Source organism: Phlebotomus papatasi, chromosome 2, assembly GCF_024763615.1.
Source record: "Phlebotomus papatasi isolate M1 chromosome 2, Ppap_2.1, whole genome shotgun sequence".
Lineage (NCBI taxonomy): Eukaryota > Metazoa > Arthropoda > Insecta > Diptera > Psychodidae > Phlebotomus > Phlebotomus papatasi.
In genome coordinates this window covers 110,263,984-110,288,123 of record NC_077223.1, presented here as the reverse complement: position 1 = coordinate 110,288,123, position 24,140 = coordinate 110,263,984, and the positions used below count along the sequence as shown (strand labels likewise).

General features: G+C 33.8%; 1 protein-coding gene across 1 annotated transcript; it reads left to right on the top strand.

Moving 5' to 3' along the window:
• The first annotated feature begins 21,989 nt into the window (after nucleotides 1-21,989).
• Nucleotides 21,990-23,590, top strand: LOC129800810 (uncharacterized). Its single transcript, XM_055845478.1, has 3 exons — nucleotides 21,990-22,709; nucleotides 22,773-23,454; nucleotides 23,518-23,590. The coding sequence occupies exons 1-3, from the start codon at nucleotides 22,306-22,308 to the stop codon at nucleotides 23,569-23,571; spliced, it is 1,140 nt and encodes a 379-aa protein (XP_055701453.1). The 5' UTR covers nucleotides 21,990-22,305; the 3' UTR covers nucleotides 23,572-23,590.
• Nucleotides 23,591-24,140: the final 550 nt, after the last annotated feature.

Genomic DNA, 24,140 nt, shown 5'->3' with positions numbered 1-24,140 from the left:
TCCCTGTAAAAAGGAAAATCTGCCCACAAGAAAGTTTTTGATGGGAAAGAGAAAATACCCCTGGTGAATTTTCGAGCTTAAGACATTGATTTTCAATTCAATGGGAGCTTTTGGGGCTTTCAGTGATTGTTCTCGATGGGAAAACATCCGTATTGAACAAGAATAGGTCTTCAATAGCTTTGGGATATGTTTCTACGTTGCTGTAGAATGTTAATTCCTCTTGTTTCCCTTTTGAGAGAAAATTGTTACCTCCTGTTTCTACTCCTCGGCTTTTTTTTTTGAGGACTTTAAGGATCGTTGAAGAAAAAGCGAAATATTAAGGCAAAACGAGTGGGAATTATTAAAAAAGTTTTTTTTCCCTGCCGGAACAAACAATTCACTTTACAAAGTTATTATTTACCTACTGTTCCCCCCCATCTCAGTGTTTCTCAACCAATTTTCTCAGAAAAAAAAGCTTCACAAAATCGCCTTAGAGCTTTTTCTTTCCCCAATGGAGACAATTTTGTTGAGAAGATCTGCAATATTACCTGTCTGTTTGTATTTTTTTCTCCTGGCGTGATTGAATTAAATGAAATTCACTGAGAGATGCCAATGTTTATTGAAGTTAGCCATCGAGGCAGAAGATTGGTCTCGCACTTGATGAAAAAATTCCCCGTGGAAAGTAAATAAGGCAATATATCAAAATTGACTGAATTCCAAGTCTTATTGTTCTCTAGGGCTGTTTACTCTTCCCAGTGAAGGCATGTTCTATTTTTAGCATTCTTCTCAAAGCAAGAAAGTAAAAGGCTTTCTGGACAATTGTCAGCAGACTTTGCAAGGAAGAAAGCTAAGAGAGCAATAAAAAGAGTTGGAAAGAAAACCCTTTTTCTTAAATATTTTATTGAGAACAAATAGATACAAACAGAGATATTCTTTTTCATTCATTTCTTTTATAGCTTTTCTCATTTCACAATGGCTTTGTTTCAAACAATGCTGTTAAGTTCAAATAAGCAACTAAGCGACGAATCATTACACAAATAAATTAATAAGTCAGCATTTTAGCGATAATGGTCAGTAAAAATGAAAATTGATAAGTAGTAAAACATTATTTTACCATTTGAAATTTTTATTTATCCAATTTTATAATTTACTGGCCAAAAGTGTTTTTCTTAAATAATTATTATTAAGAAATCGGCGTGACAAAGCATACCAGGCTTTGCAAAGTGCTCGAACTCGCGGCTTAGATGTTTAATCGATTTATTTCACACATTGACACACTCAAAAAATCGTCCCAAAAGGCTTACGAGCAAAGTAATTAATATTCTGATAAAAATTACTTATTGCTTATGAATCGGTTCATTACCGTTTAACCGATTGAAATTGACTCAAGCTTGTCAAGAATTCCAAGACCTTTCTAACGAGCCTATCATGATACCATTCGGTTGAAAAATGTGCTATCTAGAGCTGTTTCAACCTTTGAACTTGAAAAAACTTGAAGACAATGATTGTGCTTGCACCTAGAGGTTTAACTAAGTTTCCGAAAGTCTGGATTTTTTTTAAACAAAAATCAAGCAATTGCAATAAAAATAATTATATGCTGACTTTATTGTGTTATTTGGGTTTTTTCGATTTAGGGCAGAATCACATTGACAGTAAAATGGGTAAAATGCTTAGGGGAGACCGGGGTACTTTTAGCCAGCAAATGAGGCTTTTTTGTCGCGCATAATTTTTGAAAATATTATAAGGTTTGTCTAATATTTTTATGTTTCATAAGTAACATTAGGATATTGACTATATGAAATAGTGTAGTTTAAAGCTGTAAAATCCTTGACTTTTTCTAGAGAGGATAATGAAAAAAGTATGACACATTGGCTACACTTACCCCGGCCTGGGTAGATATAGCCACTTTTGGGGTACTAATTGCCACCAGTTTTCCAGACGAAATTTCAAACTGGAGATACCAAATACTGTTTCGCTTGATACACTGAAGCACACTGATGCTAAATATGTCATTTAAACCTAAAGAAAAAGAAGAACCTAAAGAAAATATCCTGAAAAAATCTATTTCACAAATTTTTCATCCGAATGGCAATATTGCTTGGAATATCAAGAGTACTTTTTCATCTAACAATTATCCATGTACAGTAGAGTCTCGCTATAGTCCATATTTGGTTTCAAATTTGACACTTGGGTCGCACTATAGGCCATGTAATTTTTTAAAATTATCAACGACTTTTAGTATTAAAATTGCTCGACGGCTTCCACTTTCTTTGCGATTGTGGTACTTGTCCTTGCTCTCTTCATTGTGGATCACAATTATCACAACTACTTAATAAAGTTTGCCAAAAATATTAAAATAATTATGCATGTCGCATACTAAAAAACATAACCTAACTTAAAATCAGTGTTTTGAAATCAACGGTCGATAAATTGTGGACTATAGAGCGATGGCCTATAGCGAGACTCTACTGTATTAGTGAAAAATCATCAATAGTTTTATCCCGCCACGGAAGAGTGGCTACAACTGCCCCGAGGGCTGTTTCAGTGTTTATCATCTTATATAAAAAATTGGATAATTATTATCCAAGTGAAAAATATTTTTTAATTAGGTTTATTAAACTAGAAACGAGGTAAAACTATGAAATCTTGACTACAAACTCAGAAAACCAAATTCTGGTCCAAAAACTGTAACATCAAAATTACAATTTTATACCCATTTTATAAAAATGCTTCTAAATTGTAGGATAACAGGATCAGACTTATAAATATTTCTGGCAATATGGGGATGTGTTCCTACTTTCATTAAAAAATACTTTGCTCGATGTACATTTTAAGAAAAACGAGAAAAATACCACTGACTAATTCTACCCCTGGCTATAGGTACCCCGGTCTCCCCTACCGTGTTTCATTAATTTACGCATTTTCATTGTAAGTCTTACGCAAATTTTCCATTACCGTATTACCTTATCTCATACTCGGTGGCACTAGGTCAAAATGATGTAAGAAAATTAAAGAAATAAAATGAAAATGCGATAAACGGTAAGTAAAAAAACTGTAAGAGAAATTAATCGTACAGTTTTTTGCTCGTCGTTTATCGCATTTTCGATTTATTTCTTCAATTTTCTTATATTATTTCCACCTATTGCCACCGAGTAGGATATAAGGTAATACGGTAATGGAAAATTGCATAAGAATTGCAATAAAAATGTGTAAATTAACGAAATACGGTGAGGCTACGGCGAGCATTTTATTGTCAATGTGATTCTGCCCTTACTTTAAATTACTAATTTAAATTACAAATTTTACAACCGATTTTTTCTGGCGTAAGTTGCTTAAAAAATATGCTACGTTCACTTTAAAACTTACTTTAAAAATCTTCAAAAACAACCAGCTTGATCTATCGGTGTTAATATTCATGTTCCTCTCATGATGTTTGATTTTAAAGAGAAAATTTCAATAATTTTATAGAAATTGCTATGAGAAAAAGGTGAATGACTGAAGATTTTATTGCGAATACTATATAAAAGTGCCAAAATTTAATGTTTCTGCGAACACAAGCAGTAAAAAGATATCGATAAATACATAAAAAAGAAGCATCAACCCTCTAAATTCACGTAAAAATCGGAAAAATCACTGTGATGCTTTATCAGAGGTCGAAGCTTTTTTCTCAGTTCAGAAAAATAACAATAAAATAAAATTGTTTGAATAACTGCTATGAAGCCCTTGGCACAACACTTGTATGGAAATCCGAAAAAAAAGTCCATTAAAGTAATGATGTTGAGATGTGGTTTGGTGAAAGTGAATATACCAGATGGAATGGGGGATATTTCTGTTACAAATCTCCATAGAGAAGTGGGAGTCCTCAGTGGAGGAATCACATTTTGTGAGTCTCTTGGGGAAATAATGGATTAAAGGGGAGAAATCGATTAAGTGCGCACCTTCTTGAGGATGAGGGATATAATTTAATCTGCAACTTCTGCTTCAGCTGCAATTGATTAACTCACCATCTTTCGGGCTGATGGAGATTGCGTGTGACAGGATGAAATGAGGACGGTCGTAGTGCTTCCATCAAGTTCTTACTAAGGCGGTTGCTAAATACTCCAAGACTTTACTCGAGGACACGCTGTATTAGAGCTGGGGTTCTTGTGGTTTCCAGATCTCACCAGCCACATCCCATCAGGCATATGTGTGCCTCCTGTGATAAGAAAATCTCCGAGCCTTGAGGAAAACCAATTCACCTCTAGCAACACATTTGCTCAAAGACAGAGAAATCTCTCTGGAAGCTCAAATAGATTGAGATTAATAGGGAGGTCTCACCATGATTGAGTTCGTCACATTAACAATCTAATCCCCGAAAATGAATCTTCCATGCTAAATATTATTTGGGTAACATCAAACTCTTGATAACCATAAAATTTCCCGAGGCCAGACCCCATCCTCCCCATGGGGGCTTGCTTAAGAATGCGATGAATTATTTATGCTCTGTGGTTCTTATGGCAAAATATTCATCGTGTTATCGGCACCAGAGCAGCTTCAGCGCGTACGTCAAGTCATATTTGATACGTGGGAAAATTTATTGCCTCGTACTTTCCCGTGGACAAGGTGGGAAAAGTTGCTTTATGCTTCCCACCAGCATCCATACATGAAAGTTCAATGAAAAGGCTATTATGCTTGCCTATAGTCAGCTTTCATGAATAGGAAATCGATATGCAACACTTCGTTTATTCATTTGGCAGTGCATAACAGAGTGAAATACAGTGGAAAATGTAATTTGAGAGATTTTTGGTCTATACGTCCATTGCCATCTTAAAAATTCTGTGAGAAAACACTTTGTCTGGAAATATTTTATTTATATCTTGGATAGTGGCTACACTGAGAGAAATCCAAAAAAGTTAAAATAACATTCCGCAAATGTTAATTTTACCCTGCAGTATTGATACAAAATCGGTGTAAATATTACCCTTTTTAGGTGTATTTAGGGTTAAAGGTACTCTTTTTCATGTTGTTTTACCCTTAAAAAGGTGTGAAATTAACATTAAAAAATGTTGATATATTTTTACACCTAAAAAGTGTTAAAATTATGAGGAAAAAATGTTAATCGCACCCTCTTTTTTTCTCAGTGTAGATATAGAGGCCAGAAAGAAAACCTAGTACGTCTATTGTGACTAAGATGCAGAGAATCTGTCATACTAAGAAAATACAAAATCGACCACGCCTCTAGGTAAAGTTTACGCAAAGAGATCGACTTACGCTTTACCAGAAACTTGCAATAATTTAACAAAACAGATGGGAAAAATCAGAAACTTCGGAAAAAAATACTACATAGATACTTCTTCATCGTAGGGACTTTTATGATTAAAGTACCTTCTGACATCATGCTTCCCTACGTGAAGCACACTATTAGCCTAGATCCTACAATCTATTTGTATATCAAAGACCTTTCCAATGAATCAAAACTTGTGCTAGTCCGTTAATAAATACACTCTCTAGAGTTTTTCTCTACCATGACCTTGAAAAACCATTAGTAAGAGTTATTCAAGGTCATAGCCGTTTATGAGCTGAAAAAAATCGCACAATGAATTTTCACGCTACACCTATTCTTCTTTAATTATTTAGAAATAAGTTTATTAAATTTTTATCGAGTTTTGTTTTAAAGCTCATTTAAAGCATTGTACAAGTTTCTGAGAATCTTTTCTCCCTTGACATATTTTATTCATAGAGAATATTGAATGCCGACAAAACTGGCTCATTGTTGCGGATGTCGCTGAGAAAGATGATTAATATTTTCGATAAATCTACTTCGGAAAGCGCCTTGCGTGGTTAGGAGAAAATGTTCCACAATTTTCCACATGATCCCCTTGTTTTCACCCACAGACTCATCCATCCTGCCTGGCAGATTCCTGTGAATGGCATCGGTCGCTGAAAAGGGTTACCGCATAATGAAGCAATGGATGAAATGGTCCAGAATTGTCGTTTCAGTGCTTCAATAAATTTCCAAATGAGCTTCGAAATGAGAATTAGATTAAAATGAGATCCGTTGCGCGCTGAATTTTATGGAAATTGGAATTGGTTTTGCTGGAATAGGCGGCGATGAATAAAATTCAGCAGGTGATATCAGAAATTTTGAAGTTGGTCGTAAACATTTTCTCCTCCTCTTGGCTAAGTTTCTTGGGGGGGGGGAAGGGAAAAATGTTGGGTGTTTTTTTTTTTGGGAAATTGGGCATGTCTTGGGGAAAATTCTATCTGTCTGCAAATTGGATGTGTGACACAATCCCAGACATTTTTCCTGGATGAATTCTGACGCGGGACGACAAGAAAAATAGCACAAACTTATTATCGTGTCAGCGCTTGATGAATCACATGCGATCTTCTTCTGCCGTGCCAGAAGTCTGAGTAAGTCCCAAGGTATTCACTTCATGATGGATTGCGTTGTAATTTTGTAACAAGTCTTGCAAATGTCGCCTAAGTACTTAGTCGTGTTTGCCTCCACTTTCTTGAATTTTTAATAATATTTCCCATGCTGGCACTTTCTTTCATCTCTATTCAAACCAATCCCCCAAATGATGTTTGCTCAAGAGACTTTTACCAGGTAAAAAAAAATTGCTCTCAAATGAATTTTCGGAAGTTGGTGAATGAGTTAGGGAGTTCGCAAATGAAATTAATCCATTAACTCTATTTGTGAAAACGTGGTTTTAATTTTGTTAATTTTAATTTGGAAGAGGCCGTTAACCCTCCTAGCACCATTGAGAACTTAGTCTATCTTCAGTTTGTAATGCAATACTAACTTATATCGAATCAAACACAACAAAAAAGCTTCTGAAACAAAATTTAAAAAATAACAGCAGCGAAATTACTATGGAATATTTAATTAACTCAGGCTATTATACAGAAAATAAATTATAAAAGAATTCTACATATAATGTTGCTTTATTGTCGACTGTAAAATATTTTATGTGCTTTTCTTTTTAATTCTAATTAAACATTATCAACATGAGTTTTGATATATTGCTCCATTAAAATATTATAGTTTCATTGCAACAAGGCTTGCTTGGAAGGTTTGACCAATCAGCGATCGCAGTATAAATTCAAACAAATTTAGTATAAACTCAATATTGGTGCAATTCTGTCCACAGCCAAGCCTGACGTTTTTTAAAAAAATTAAATTATTCATTTTTGTGTTTTAATACAAAACCAAATGTTAATTTTAATTAATAATTAACAATTTAGTACTAAAAATTAAAATTACCAAAAACATGAGGTAAATCTTTCTTTGCCCAAACACTGTCAAAAAATAGAGTGGAATTTTCTTTTCCGTCACACGGTATTACATTTATTAGTGGTATTGTTTTCAAAAAGACTATTGGTACCCTTAAAGCGGTCACCGGACTGGAGGTTTAACCCAGTTCCTGATCTACTGAAAATCCTAAATAACAAATAATTTTACATTACATGTTATTTTTAGAACTTCACTGTTCTAAAATGCTTCTGCACTATCGACATTCTTTGTATTTGTTCCTCTCGCGAATGTTTACCTCAGTCCTCGCTTTGTTCTAAAACCGAAAAACAGTCGTGACAGGAACTAACAGAAAGAAAAGTCGATAATGCAGAAGCACTTGAAAATAGTAAAGTGCTAAAAAAACATTTTCATTTTCCATTTTATAAGCACCATTAACTCTTTAAGGACGATTGGAACACCGGTGTCCCATAAAGAAAATAATTTTTCCTGACTACCTAAAATTATTTTTTCTTATGTTTGTATGTAATCTGAAAGCAGAAGGTTGAACGAATCTAGAATATTTTTTGCAAGTCTTTAGCTTTTTGCTATGTAGTGAATATTTAAGCTCAAAAATGGCGAATTTTTAAATTCTCAAATTCTGTGCAGTTACACAAACCTTAAAGAAGATGAAATAATTGAACGATAAAAAAATTGCCCCAAAAGTCTCAGAAAGGAGTCCACTGAATTACCTTGGGAAAATGTAGTAGAAAAAGTATAAGTATTCCACTTTAGAATGGATTGCACGGACTGTGCTTTAGTTTCCCAATTACCTGAAAAACGGTAGAAAAATACGGAAAATTAATATCTGCCTGTCCACCGAACCATCCGGTCGAATGGACGAAATTTTCCCGCGATGGGCAGATTTTCCGTCTGATGTCCAGAAAATGTGTGTCTTCTAAAAGACTCCACGTGGTCCCACGTGTTGGCGAAAAACTTTGATGAAAAAACACTTTGTTCCACCACCAATAATTTTTAATGTTCACCAAATAAATTCACTGATTTTTACAATCCTTTCCACTTATTTTCTTTAACTTAATAAATAATTTACAATAATTTTCTCACATAAATTGATTTTGGAATTCACTCGAATGCTCTTGTGCCAATGGATTATTTGAGACTGAATAGAAGGAAAAAATGGTAATTTTTGGGAACTCGATTGCGCATCAGGATTAGCGGGATCTTTGGGAGGAGTAAAAAACCCGCATTAGCCAGTGCTCCACTTGCATGAAATGAGCGCCACTGGCTTACAGTCCATTCTCATCGATTCACGCGCCAATCTTTGCAATTGCGCTAAAAAATTAAGATTGCGCCGTAACAAGGTCCTTTGCATAAAACTACTTTATCTAAATTCACTATTACTAAATTTTACAGACTAAATATTCTCGAGGATTAACCTGTTACTATTTGGACCCTAAGGTGTTTGACACACCTACTGCTTAGCACAGAGATGTCTTAACGTGTTAGCACAGTGAATAAGAACTCTGTTTAGTATCTTTTATAAATTCAAATTAAACATGAAATAAACCATTCATGTACTTAATATTTAGTTAAAGCAAACTCATGTATTAATTCCTCATATTTCGTGAAAATATTATATTAAAAAACGCATTTTATGTGGTTAAAAAAGCATGAAATTAGTACACACAATTAGCACAGATATGTACTAAAAGCACCTAGTGACAGGTATTTATATATTTTCTTTTGTTATAAGAACAATAATGAATTGCTGCAAGAGCATATTTTGTTTATAAATTAGTACTAAAAAAAATTGAAATACACTTAAGTGTTTTTTAATGGTTTATAGGGTTAATACGTTAACAACATCTCCGTAGAAAAGTAAAAAATGAATGAAAGAGCCCCATATGGGATGGTACGAAAATAGTGTTAGGAGGATAGATTGACTGTATTCGGAATCAGACTTAAATCGGAAGTTTTCGCAATGCTAAATTAGAACAGGGAATTTATTCTGCGACAAATGCACTATTTTTTTAAATATATTTTCTATGCTACATTCTAAAAAAAATTACTACTGTTATCGTGCACATCGTGCGTAATGTGATTAGCATGATTATTGTAGGGGAAAGCTTTCAGACTTCACACACACTCTAGCTTCGTACGCATCATATTTTCCCATATTCCTTTAAGGAATCTTACCTTTGTTTGAGTATTACTCCCTCCGTTCCGAAATAAGTCGTACGTTTGGGGAAAAATTAGGGATTAAGGAATGGTTTCAGAGAATGTTTTTGTTATTTGCAAATATCTTATGTATGAACTATCCTCCATGTTCAGGGATAATATGGGGATCCTTTCACGATGGTAAGTTGAGGAATCCATATGTTGAAGTTGTCCATTTTTCGCGTTTTTTTCAAAGAGCTCCGGTAGATAGTTAATTACTAAAAAATGGACTGTGATTAACATTACAGGCTAGAATTTGTTCTAAATTTTTAGTATGCACAAGTAGAACTCAACAGTTATTACTGATATGACATTTTTTATATCTCAAATTTTGCAGAATGAGCAATAAAAAGAACATCCTTTTTTATGTGTTCGAATACCTGGGTGCAGAATGGTGAGAGATACAGACTTGGGACCTTCAGAGGACCCCTCATAAGTTAACCCTGGGACCATTTATATGTTTCTCTAAAACATATACAGAATTGAAGAAAAAAATCACACGACGCGTTTTCGAGCAATCCCAAAAAACATGATTTTGGAGGGGAAGGGGAGGGGTGGGGTCAAAATAAAGGACATATTAATGCTCCCAGGGTCAACTTATGGGGGGTCCCCCGAAGGTCCCAAGTCTGTATCTCTCACCATTCTGCACCTATTTTAGATTGAAAATAAAACTCAAAAAATAAGACATTTTTAAGACATTCGTTCCTCAACTTACCATGAAGATTGGATCCCAATTTTAGTTCTGAACATTAACAATAGTCCTTTGGAAGAGATATTGTTGATACACAAAACTTTTACCAACAAACTTTCCCTTAATCCCATTTTTTTCCCAAACGTATGACTTATTTCGGAACAAAAATTTTTCCCAAACGTACGACTTATTTCGGAACGGAGGGAGTACATAGTAATTTTTAATGACATGAAAAACATTATGTTAAACTACTTTATTTTGCACTTTTTCTTAACTTTTCAGTCTGTTTAGGCACTCAAAAGGGATAATTTGTATCATATTAACTCAATTTTGCGGTTACTACTAAGAGTATCGATAGATTATTTTTCGATTGGGATAATTGTAATCTAATGTGGACTAGTCAAGATTACTACATTTTAAAAGTACTGCTTCTCTTGTTCTCATTCTGCTTAGTTTCATTGTTGGTAGTGGTATTGCTTGGTCAGATGAACCGATTACCAATTGTTACCAATTAAACATTTTTTCCAATCACTGGGCTTCGTTCTAAAGTTCTACTGATCTATTGAAGTACCACTTCACAGAATGGATGTCACCTTTCTTCAGAAAATTATGAAGGAAATGGAGGAGGAGGGTCTTCAAAAAACTGATCTCGATTTCTCAAACCGTTTGATCTCTAACCATATGAGAAGTGAATCTCGATTAACGTTATATACAGAGAGTTCCGCCTTTAAAGAATTTTTCGGGATCGAAAAAAACCCACAAATTCACTTCAGTGACACAATAAAATTGCATACCTGCAGGAGATATCTATGCAATAATTTACAAAAAGATCATGATATGTGCAGTGTTTTTTTGACACCAACTACAAATTTATAAGACATGCATTTGAAATTTACCGCGTAAAAAAAATTGCATACATTTAGGTGTATTTTATAAATTATTTTTATAAACTAGCTCCCAATAATAGGCAATTCATATCAAGTACTTACAGTCCGTTTTCTCTTAACCCATTCAGTTAATGTACCAGAAATACTTGAGATAGAATGTTCATATTTTGGGATTAGTTTCCTATAGATTAATAGATGAATTTTTTGAAAGGAAAAAAAATTTATCTCATATGGGGGCGCGGGGAGCATCTATCAAACACACGTCTTAACGGTCACTGAATTTAAATTCTGTGCATTAATTCATTACAAACTCTATTGCTTTAGATAGAGTAACTATCCAAGAAAATAAATTGGCAACTAGAATTCAAATCAAGGAAGAGGAAAGACGCCAATTTTAACAAATTCGTCAGTATATAGAATTTTCCGTTCGCTATTTTGAGCAAAAATTTTGCATGAACTTCCGCGAAGCGAGAAATGAACAACAAAATGTTTTCCATCTCTGTCGGACTATTTTTCTCAAGTAATTGAATAACTAACGTTACTAAAAATCCATTCCCGACAGCAATTCGGATAAAAATTGCCCAGAAATAAATCATCAAAAATCACTCAATTTGCGTATGATGTATAATACCATGGTAAGGAATGAGTTAAGCCGGAACTCTCTGCAATGCGTGAAGTACGACATAACTCAAAGTCAATTGTTGATATTGCTGTCTCTCTGCAATTCGAGCAATAAGTTAACTTTAAAGTAAAATGTAAATTTGAAAGCTGAATTGAAATGTAAATTAAATTGAATTGATTTCCTCATCAAAATACACACCTTTTTGAGCAAAGAACATTTGACTTATTTTCCTCTCTTCACAGAATCCTAAATATGTAATGTTTCCATTGCCTTGGCGTCCTAATTAGAATAACAGGCTTCATTCCTCGGGCTAGGAGGTGAAGCAATTCCTCATCTATTCTAGGCAATTTCAGTGATGAAGCTTTTACGCCCCCATTCCGCCCCCTGTGCATGACATATAAATAAATGTTCAATTTTGGAGCAGATTTTCCCATGCAAGAGAGCCAGAAAACATCATTATTTTCCTATAAACATGGCTACACACCGTTGGAAATTTCATTGAAAATTCATTAATGGGTGGAATGTTATCTCCATCACCTTTGTATGAATTTTCAATTTCAACTGGAAAGGTTTTTTTGGGAGAGGGAGGGAGGAATGATATGTGGAGGACTCGTGTGATCTATTTTAATGGGAAAAAAATTCTATTCAACGAATGGCAAAATCAATAAAAAAATACGATTGGAATATTTGGCTAAGAGGAGGCCATTGTGGCGTAAATTTTCCCATTTTCTATTGTTATTGGGTAAAAGGTACAATAATTATCAGAAATAGTTGCACACGATGTGACGATCTCTTGAAACGCTTAAAACCATTCATCATTTTGCATTATGCCAAATGCAATAGCATCCCATTTGAATTGAGATGAAAATGCATTTCAATACGTGATAGGAATTATTGGTTGCAACCCCTTTTGAAAAGCACTCCCTCCGCTTTTGCAAAATTTATTGTGAAATTTCTGTCTGAAATTGTTGGCAATTTTCTCCCAATATTTTCCCCGAAAGCTCTTGAAATATTGCGTGTGAGAGCTTTCTGTGATATAGAGGAGGGGTAGAATTTTATACTAACTCACCCAGATAGTAATTAAGCAATTAATCTCAATGGTTGAGTCCCTATCTCGGGGGCACAAAACTAAAATCGCATTCATAATTGAACCATTGGAGCCCAATAGATTATTTTCCAAGGGATGAGACTGTAAATTTTCCAAGCTCTCCTCATCTCCCATCGAGATAATTACTTGTACGAGGGATCCCAGGCACTATTCCTGTTAATAGGCCTTCGGGTTGGGTGCTTTGGATTAATTTTGAAACTGAAAGCAAAACCCCAAAATGAGCCACATTCACATCCCCTTTCACCCCCCTCCAAAGCAATTATCGAGTTTGATATTGTGCGATTATCGGGAAAAAGATGCCCAAGATAGGATCCTAATTGAACAACCACTTCACATATGATACACCCTCCCCAATTCTCTCCCTCAAACCATTCACTTTACCATCCAATCACGTGCCTATTAATTAAATTTATGTTAGATTTCCTCGATAATTGCCGAGGGTGCTTCTGGTAATCATATCCAGTATGCTGGAGCTTTTTTGCTTGGGTTTAATGAATTCCCATACGAGGAGTTTGGTGAACTTACTAAACTTTATACTGGAGTGCGAAGGTGCTTTAGGGAGAAATTATGAAAAATTTTTTTTTTCACAATGGTTGTAAACCCTTTCCAGTTGATTTTAGCAAATTAACCACCATAAAACATCCAACTGTTCTATTAATTACTAAATTTTATGCGTTTTATTTTCCGCATTGTGAGAAAAATCCTTCAATGGTGTATTGTGTAAGATTGTTAAGGGATGTTTGTCATTTATTTATTGACCTTTATCACTTGTTTTAGAAATTTCATTGGGTTTAAGGGCAGAATCACATTGGCAGTATTTATGCTCACCGTATTTTGTTGATTTACGCATTTTCATTGCAATTATTACGCAAATTTTCAATTACCGTATTACCTTATCTCGGAATCGGTGGCACTAGGTGAAAATAGTATAAGAAAATTGAATTAAATACAACGAAAATGCGATAAACGGTGAGCAAAAAAACTGTAGGATTTTTTTGCTACAGTTTTTCGTGCAGTTTTTTGCTCACCGTTTATCGCATTTTCGTTTCATTTCTTCAATTTTCTTATATTATTTTCACCTAGTGCCACCGAGTAGGAGATAAGGTAATACGGTAATGGAAAATTTGCATAAGAATTGCAATGAAAATGCGTAAAATTTCGAAACACGGTGAGACTTTTGACAGTGACGGTGAGCATTTTACTGTCAATGTGATTCTGCCGTAAAGAATAATAAAAATTCAAAGATCTTTAATTTTTTCTTTAGAGAGAATTAAATCGATTCAATATATAAATGGATCTTTGGTCCTCAAGTACAAAAAGAAAGAAACAATTTTAAATTGATTGCAGACAGAAAATGCATTTTAAAATTCAGAACTTCTAACTACTGGTCCTGTATTAAGCTTTTTATAAATTTTTGCTAATCAAAGACGGAAAATCTTTAGAAAAACACAGAAGGTAGTTTATTTTAAATATCGGTTCTTACTTACTAATTTATGTGGGTGCAACGTTCTTTTAAGGGACCGGGTCTCTCGCACTAAGCTCCTCCGCCTCCTTCAGGTCTGGCGTGAGCTCGCTCCAAAAACGTAGCATAGGTCGCTGTCGGAAAGTCCGTCCTATCGGAGGATCCTTGTGAGCTAGCGAGATTCTTTACAATAGCAGATTTTGTGGTCCTAGGTGAAATTTGTATTGTATTGTATTTTTTTTCCTTAAATTCGACCTCGACAGATCGGGCCTAAATTTCGGATTTACACGTTTTGACGATCATACATCACCAATATTATATACACTAAAAATTGATTGGGAATTCAATAGGTCAAGTGGTAGAGCACTCGCTCTATGATGCAAGTGTCCCAGGTTCGAATCCCCTTTAGGTCACCAGGAATTTTTCTGGCGTTAAAGGTGTTCGGATTGCATCCAGTGAGCTTCACTGCACTTGATTCCACGGGGCATGGGACTGACAACCTCATCCCATACAAGAAAAAATAATAATGCATGTCTAGAAATTCCCTTGCGGGAAGGCCTTGTTCCTTCATGGAATGTTGTACCAGCATTATTATTATTATTGAAAAATGATTTTCCTGAATTTAGCGTTTACGGGGACGGGTTGTTAGTCCCTTGCCCAAGCCTTTCTACAATGACCAGTAGGGGAATTCTGTAATTGTCGTGGCATTGTGCACGAGTTCGAAACCTGGCAATGCCATTCGAGCTTTTCTTGTCATATCATATGAGTTCGAAAATGCAATTACAAAATACAGTACCTCTTGGTTGATTTGTTTAACTAAATTTATTGTCATTTGAATTGCCAGAAATCTCAAATACTTCTGACAATGCCACGTGAGCTGAAATGGCAATATCACGGCTACAGAATCGCATTTTCGAAAAAGCTCTCCTAAAATTCCAGCTCAATTTGTCATATGGCATTGCCAGAGTGTTACAGAATTCCCCTCCAGATCCCTTATTCGTTAGCCTCAGATTCGTGACTTCGCACCGGGGTTGATTACCTAATCTTCCATCACTCACCTAAGTGTACCAGGCCCTATCAGGCATAGCTCGCTTGAAGGTGAACATAGGAATTGAGGGGAATAGGCTATGTGGTGTCGCATTAGCCTCCTATTTAGACCCCATTTCGAGCATTCAATATTGTTACGATGTATCGGTTCTTGCTGGCTATATATTTTTGATATCTTAAAACGACGATAAAACGAAATGTCCTTGAACCGAAACCATTCATACATCCAATTTTTTATTTTCTTTTAAATTGGCAAAGTGCTGCTCGGGCACGCTATGAAAAATTAACCACACAGAAAGAAAATATTTCGTAAAATTGTTTGTAAATGTTTATAAATTCCTATTGTGGATTTACGAAATGCTCGCAAATCGTAAAATTTTGTACTTTTTTCACAAACATTGCTCGTAACATGAGCACTTGTCTAGCTTTTCTTGCTACTTTTACGAACATTTGTTCGTAAATGTTCGTGAACACAAAAAATGTTCGTAAAATTTTGCCATTTTTTTCGCAAATTTTTGCCAGACAAACAAAAAATAGATAGATAGATAAAATTAATTAAATTAATTATTAAAAATAATTAATTGGAGTATAATTTATTCACACTCTAAAAATTTAATGAAAATATCAATTTTGTTTCAGGAATTAATTTAGAATATGCATATGCTAAAATCAATATCTTCTATTACAGTCGAAAATTAACAAAATTTATTTATCCAAAGTATTCAAGAAAGTTATTGTGAGAAAGCTATTAAATTGCAAAGAAGATTAATATTCCTGAATAATCGAAAAGTTATTCGAGTTCTACAGGGATCAAATCCATATAATATTAATGCTGAAATCTTGGGTAAAATATTATTTGCAAGAATCTAAAATTAAGAACAAATTATTCATTCCATCGTTCACATAAAATTCATTTGCTTAAAAGCTCATCGGAAGCTTCCGGACCAGAATCACAAGTATTTTCAATAATTTCAATGATTTAATGCACTTCTTCTCCCCAAAATTGATCCAATTAAAAATCACCGTTCTGTATTGGTACGTTCTTAGGAACGTTGGAGTGGATATTAAAGAGGTCAGAATCGATTTACACAGCATTTGCTGGCTTTACTTTGCACTTGTTGGAGCATTTACCAAAGAGTGTGTAGAATTATATTTACCATAACTTTAATTGACTTTGGCTACCAGTTGTATTTTTCCCCCTTGGCGTCACTTTTGGAATTTTCACCCTTTCCCACTTACGTTCCCTTTTTCGAGTTTAATTAAATTTCTCACGCCTGGAGAAAATTGCCATTTATAAGGGTTGAGGGTGTGGAAAATCATCTAGAAAAAAAATATAAATACCGGAGAGCGAACAATGTAAATAAAGCTGGAAGAAGGATTTTTGGCACAGCAACTGGCACTATATTTGAAATTTATACCAGCAAATTGGACTTTATGAGAAAGCTTTTTGTGCAACTTGTTGATAATTTTACAGCGTGCAAAAAATTACCCTTCCGATGGATAGATGTTTAAAGCTCCGTTAGAAGTAATGTTGAATTTTATAGAAATTAATTACATTGCCTAAAGTGGTCTTCAGACTAGAGGTTTAGCCTAGTTCACGAAGATCTCAGAATCCTAAATGGAAACGAATTTTGTTGATCCTTCAGAATCTAGTCATTTGTCCTTAATAATCTGATCATACGTTAAATTTTCTAAAATAATCATGACTGATAAGAAATTATAACAGTTAAGCCATATGACTAAGCCTTGGGTCTGAAGCTCGTATAACACTGAAAGCTATCCACTAAGGTGCTATTACGGATTCTTTTTTAAAAGCTGTAACAGAAGCTTTAAAGAAAACATTAAATCAAAAGCTTCACAAATATTCAAACAGTCTTTTTTTTAAACCAATAGTTAGTTTTTTTTTAACAAGCAGACCAATCTACCTGGCACTAGATGGCATTACTTTATCTTTCTACCTATACAGTAAATGTGCCAAATTTCGGCATAGTTGCATGCAAGCGTCAAAGTCTCAAGTTTGAAATGTAATATTTTAAATTCAAATTGATTTTTTTTTAATTCTTTCTTCTTAAAGAGTGTTGCTTGGAACCTTGTAAAGAGTTTATCGTTTTTATTTACTCTAAATTATTCTTAATACATTTTAAAATGAATAAAAATTTTGACATAGCTTTGGTGCCCTATTTCGGCCACCTTCATTCTCGTAGTTCCTTGCTTTTCGGGAATTCTTCCAATATCTTTTTCACGTCATCTCGTTTGTCGAAGCTACATTTTTTGTTATCCTTTTGCATTGTATAATCTCTAGAGTACGTAAAATCTAAAAGTTCGTGGAAATTCGAGGAACAAAAAAAGGTGGCCGAAATTGCAAGCTGGCCGGAATTTGGCACACTTACCCTATTAGTATTTTATTCTATTTATATCACATCATTTTTAAGAAATTGAACAGATCCTACAATATTTAAAGTCATAGATTAATAGATAACCGATAGATGGCGTAACTTCATTTAATTATAGACACACTGTAATCCCAAATATATAGTAAAGGTAACTGTACCAAATTTCGGCCAGCTTGCAATTTCGGTCACGTCTTTTGTTCCTCAAATTTCTATTAATTTTTAGGTTTTTAGCTCTGTTTTCTCAAAAATTATTCTAAATACATTTTAAAATGAATGAAAATAATAGACATAGCTTTTGGGTAATATTTCGGACACCTTGATTCACGTAGTTCCTTGCCCTTCTACAATTCTTACAAAATCTTTTCCACATCATCTTATCCGTCAAAGCGACACTAAAAGCGGCACATAAAGAAAAACTAAAAATTCATGGAAATTTGAGGAACAAAAGAACTGGCCGAAAGTATACATACAACACAACTTTAGTAAAATGAAGTCAATTTAAATTCAATTAGATCCTAGTTTGAAAGTGATAAATGACAAATATTTAACATTGAGAGCAATCTACTTGACACTAGATGGCTAAACTTCAATTTCACAAGCTAATAAAAAGCTTAAAAGAAACTTCAAATTGTCCAAGCGACAGATGGCCTCAAGAAAGCTCTTAAGAAAAAGGAATATTTCATGTTCTGCATGATTAATAGCCCTGATTCGAGGTGGAAATATTCTCAGGGGAACTTTTTCACTCTCCACATGATATAAAATTTTCACATCTTTTTTCTCTTCATCCACGAAATGCCATACTTGAATGAAAATTGGGTTGGGATTCATAAATTTTCATAATCCCCTTTTCTCTCATGGTCTCTGTCAAATCCCCCGGTCTTTTTCTTGATTTTTCACGGATTTTTTTTCGGGTCAGTATCTAGGTTAAGTGATCAGTGCGAAGCATGGTAAAAAGAGATGGAATAAAATGTCCGGAAAAATGCTAAGGGCAGAAGGTTTCAATTAACACTGTAACAGAGGAGAGAATTTTTCTCTGAGTGCATTTTGATGATGATAGGTCTCAAGAGTACAAAAATTCTAAATATTCTCTTAATATAATACCAACTAATTGGAAGAAAATGAGAGAAGGAAAGAGACTATCTACCAGATAAACTTTAATGTTGACCCAGCTGACTTTAGTCTAGAAATAAAGAAATTAAACTATCACGCTACCCACAAAATTAACTCAAAAGTATGATGCTATCTCTGAGGATCCAAATCAAATAGTTTATACTCACTAGTGTCCGTATTTCATGGTAATTTATTATACCATTTCCACCCAACAGGGGATACATGAACGAAATTAAGGCACTCCTGCAGCCTGAAGCGAGGTCTTTTTGAATAATTTGGGTTTCAGTATTCATGGAAAACTGTCTAAAGATGTCTTAACATATAGGAATAGCCTTGTAAATTCTGGCAGTTACGATGACTAAACTGCCAGAAATATTGACCCAAAATTAGCATTTATAGAGGATTTTATCAACTGTATGCAGAATGCACTCGAACGTTATGGATAAATTTGTTAAACACATTTTTCTCAAATCATTTAGAGAGATTTAATAAATCTTTATTGATTCTGGAAAAAACGGAATAATCTTAAATGGATATTATATGTAAATTTAGATGATTTTGAATCAGTAAGTTTTCCCTATTTGCACTTAGCCAAAGGAATGGTTTTAAAGTATTTCTTTATGTACAAATTATCAAAAAAATTATCCTACGTCGAATAAGTATTGTTTTGGACACTAGAAGTTACTAGGGTGGAATCACCACTTCTCGCCAGTGCCCCACTTTTCGCCACTTATATTAAAATCGTGATTTTTTCATTATTATTTGTGAAATAAATTAGCCGTAAAATTCTTTGCATCTCTACTACTGTTACTTATAGAGTCAAAAAACACTAATTTTTTGTTTTGAATTTAAATGTTTGAGCATTTTTTAGAGGAATATTTTAAGCAAGTGCATCGAATCGAAAATTTCTTACCAAATATAGTAAGTGTCATGAAAATTTTATCGAACAAAATTCACGATTTTGAATAAATAATTTGTCTATTGAACATTTAATTACATTCGGCGAGTACAAAAAATTTGTATTTAGTTAGTTAATGTTTCACTTTATATTATTTTTATGTAAAAATGAGCCATGGCGGAAAGTGGTAATATTCTAAAATAGATTCACCACTTGTCGCCATAGCTTTTCAATAGGCGACGCTAACTTCACTTCGCAGATTCTCAGTTGTCAAATCTTCTTTGTTTACTTTCCGCAGTAGTCTAATAATTTGATTTGTCAAATAAAAGTGAAGAAAAATAATTTAATGTGAGTAATAATAAGGTGATCATGAGGAAAAGGAAATGCTGAATGTATTCTTTGCATAATATTGCTCAAAATAATCGAGATTGAACCTTTCCAAGTGGGTGGCGGGAAGTGGTTACAGAACTGGCGAAAAGTGGTAAAAAGTGGCGAAAAAGTAGTTATTTTTGCATTGTTAATTAAAATTAGTTTTTTTTAGGTACTCCGGCTTCAAATTGTAGGACTATTATATTGATGAATTTACAGCCAATATATTTAAGTAACTTTTGTGTCAAGTTTGAGTTATCAAATGTTATAATACAGTTAATTTTACTTTTTTCTAAAACTGGCGATAAGTGGTTACTCCACCCTAATCTTTGCAGAATACGTGATGGTGAAATTCAAGTTAAGCCCTTGCAGTATCACTCCTAGGAATACTTCAAATTAAACTATTAACTATTAAATTAAACTATTAATTAACTAAATTTCACTTTTAACATATTCTGTGCAAAATAGAGACCTCTAGCGGCCAAGGCAACGCTTATTCTACAATTATACTAATTTGGAGATTTCTAATATCAGAATGATTTCAACAAATTGGGAAGCAAATATAAAAGTTGAAAAGTATAAAGCTTTTCTGACCGCCACTGTATGTTAGTTATCACAATAATCATAACACAAATCGTCGCTTTGATACGTCACTATATTGAGACTATTATATTTTGTATTAGCCCAATCATTACACAATTACAGTATTCACTGACATGACCATTATGTTGTTAACATGTTGATTATGTGTTCTCCTTACTAAAGGGGATTAGAGCAATGAATCAACGCATTTGATTCTTATATTTCTGAATTTTTAACTTCTTAGTAGTTATAGTTATTATTCAACTTACAAGAAGTTTTCTCAAATTCTTATTTAAGAAAAGTAATTTAGAAGTTTGACAATGAAGGATGATTTACATGGATTATACACGGAGAAATTTTTTTCATGGTTTGTAATTCTCAAAGCGTGTAAATAAGCTCACGTTTGAATCTGAACATATCGTTTTACTGTGTTATCACACTTGCACATTAAAATTTTAATATGATTCACATTAATTGTCGCTGGTGAGAGTCCAAATGTGGAATTTGTGTGTTTGAATAATTTTATATTCAAAATTTGATCTATTTGTTGATAAAAAGGTAGACTTGACCCGCAAAATTTGATATAAATTGATTTATAGCATTAATGCGAAAAATTGATCCGACTTTCTCTTTAATTTTTTAATGTGAAAAATATTTATGCTTTAGGTAAATTTAAACTTATTTTTGCAGGCCAAGTCCACTTCTTTATCAATAAATAGAAAAACTCCAAATATTAAGTGACTCAAAGACACAAATTTGGACGCTCAAAAGCGACAATTAATGTGAATAACATTAAAATTTTAATGTGCAAGTGTGATAACGCCGCATTTATTTGATTTGCATTACTTTTTTTAATATTTATTGTCTATGTGTTCGGCCGCTACAAAACCTAGAGTTCAAACGGTTAGAGATAGAGCATTGGGATCTTCGGGAGCCCTGGGACCATTAATATGCCTCTCATTTTTCCCCACTCCTTCCCATTTCTTTGCAAAACCAGTTTTTTGGGATTGTTCGAAAACGTGTTGTGCGATTTTTTTTTCATTTCTGAATATTTTTTTGAGATTATCTAAGCGGAAGGCGGACATTGCTCCTTCTTCCTTGTACGAAATTACCATTAAATCATTCCTATTAACATTTTCTTCAAAGTCCAAAGTTTCAAAGGTTCGAGAGAGTTATTTTTCAACCGAATTGTCTCAAATTTGGACTCGTAGGAAAGATCTTGGAATTTAAGACAAGATTGAATCGGTTCCAATCGGTTCTGAATCGGTAATAAACCGATTCATAACTGATAACTAATTGACATCAGAATATCAATTGTTTTGTTCCTAATCAATTTTGGGTTGTTTTAATAATAATTTTATATTAATAAAGTTGAATTAGAATTTAAATTTAATAATTAAAAAAAAAGTCTTCATTGATATTTTTTTTTAATTTATAGCTGGACTTTTAAGGATACCGCATACATTTTTCCTTAGTATAACAATTTCTTCCAGTACCTCTTTTCAATCTTTTTCTTGGAAACAATTTGAATTAAAATTTCAAAGCACTATTTAGTAATTTATTAAATAATTTGATGATTGCGTAAAATTGCCTTGGCATATTCACTTCTAATCTGTAAGAAGGACTTCAGTTCATCGAAGGAGCTCTATCAATAAGAATCTCTAAAATAAGCATTGTCTTAAAAACGAATATAAATATTTTTCAAAATGTTGGAAGAAAATCATGAAAAATTGAAGAAATTCGTGGTGTTTGTCTTCAAAGTATGGAGAAGTGAATTTTTGCCAGATTGTAGATGGAAAGTCCTTAATGATGTCAAATTGTTTGTACATCCGACACTCCTTGTATCAGGACTATTCTGTATCCTGTGGCATATCTTTGTGCAAATGGAAGATTACAGCAATCTCGTGGAGCTTGCTTTTAGCATTGCCTTCGTTATATCCTTCTATCAGGCTCTTGCTGTTTATTTTACCGTCATTCTGGGTAACAAGGAGGAAATCTTTGATATTCTTGAGTACTTTGATACTCTGATATATTCCTCGAAGACGGAAATTATGAATGTGAGACGGAAACATCTCCAGGAGAACACAAAAATTGCTCTCAATGCCACAAAGTAAGTGAAAAGTTATGATTTTAAATTGAGAATTTTCTTTCATTCAATATTCTTTCTATGCAGAATTTTTTTGACTTTCATCGCAATCGGAGGTTCTGTCTTAACCACTTATTGTCTGATAGTCTCAGAATTCCATACTCCTATGCTTTTTGAAATTCCTGGAATTCCCCCTAGCAGCATATTCTTCTATCCAGTTAATCTTATCTATCAATATGTAGTCTTTATCTCATTGCTGGAGAACATAATGACTGCTGATGCCTTGATTATGGTTACGATTATGTATTTTCGTGGGGAATTCTGTGCCCTGGGTGAGTTTATTAACCAATTGGGCGATGAGCCTTCGACAAAGGACCTCATCAGAAACCTTTACAAAGACCACAGGACTCTCCTTCTAAAAGTTAGGCAACTTATATCGTCCTATTGGCATTTGTACTTTCACAAACTCCTCGCAATTACCCTCTATCTCATCTGTATGTACTTCGTCTTTGAGGACTTTAATTCCTCAATGGTCGCAGGGACATTTGTCGTAGTCGCAATGATCACTCAAGCCTTCATCCTCTGCTTCTTCAGTCAATTGCTAGAAAACAGTTCCGAGAGCATCTTCCGGGCTCTCTATCTCACTAAATGGTACGACATGGACCTCAAGGAACAGAAAAATGTCCTCTTGCTCATGATAATCTTCAAGAACTCAATTAAAGTTGATACATTTGGCTTTGGAGAAATTTCCATCTATACCTTTGTTCAGGTGAAAGCTTTAGTGAAAATTTTTCAAAAACTTTAACGAATCAACTCCTTTTCTTTTCCACAGATTTGCAAAGCTGCCGGATCTTATGCCATGGTTATGTACACGGTGCTCAATTAAAAGTCATTTCATTAACTGGTATAATTCTTTAATTATCCACAGTGTCAAATTAATTAATTTATCAACGACAATTTTAATTTCCAATCGATTGCTTTCAGCAAAATTCTGGTTTTGACATATTTCATTTAAGTAATTAAATTGATTAATGAATTTTCAATTAAAAATATTAATTACAGGTAGAAGGATTTTTGACCAAAGAGATTTTTTTTTATGAAATCAACTCGTAGAGAGCTAGGGTAAGTGTGCTAAATTCCGGCCAGCTTGCAATTTCGGCCACCTTTTTTGTTCCTCGAATTTCCATGAACTTTTAGATTTTATGTACTCTAGAAATTATACAATGCAAAAGAATAACAAAAAATGTAGCTTTGGCAATCGAGATGACGTGAAAAAGATATTGGAAGAATTCCCAAAGGGCAAGGAACTATGAGAATGAAGGTGGTCGAAATAGGGTACCAAAGCTATGTCTCTATTTTTATTCATTTTTAAATGTATTAAGAATGATTTTGGAGTAAATAAAGACGGTAAACTCTAAGGTTCCAAGAAACACTCTTTTAGAAGAAAGAATAAAA

Excerpts from the sequence above, each read along its gene's own strand:
- LOC129800810 (XM_055845478.1), top strand. The coding sequence starts at position 22,306 with ATGTTGGAAGAAAATCATGAAAAATTGAAGAAATTCGTGGTGTTTGTC. Across the intron at positions 22,710-22,772 it reads ATTGCTCTCAATGCCACAAA|AATTTTTTTGACTTTCATCG; the intron begins GTAAGTGAAAAG and ends CTTTCTATGCAG. Across the intron at positions 23,455-23,517 it reads CCATCTATACCTTTGTTCAG|ATTTGCAAAGCTGCCGGATC; the intron begins GTGAAAGCTTTA and ends TCTTTTCCACAG.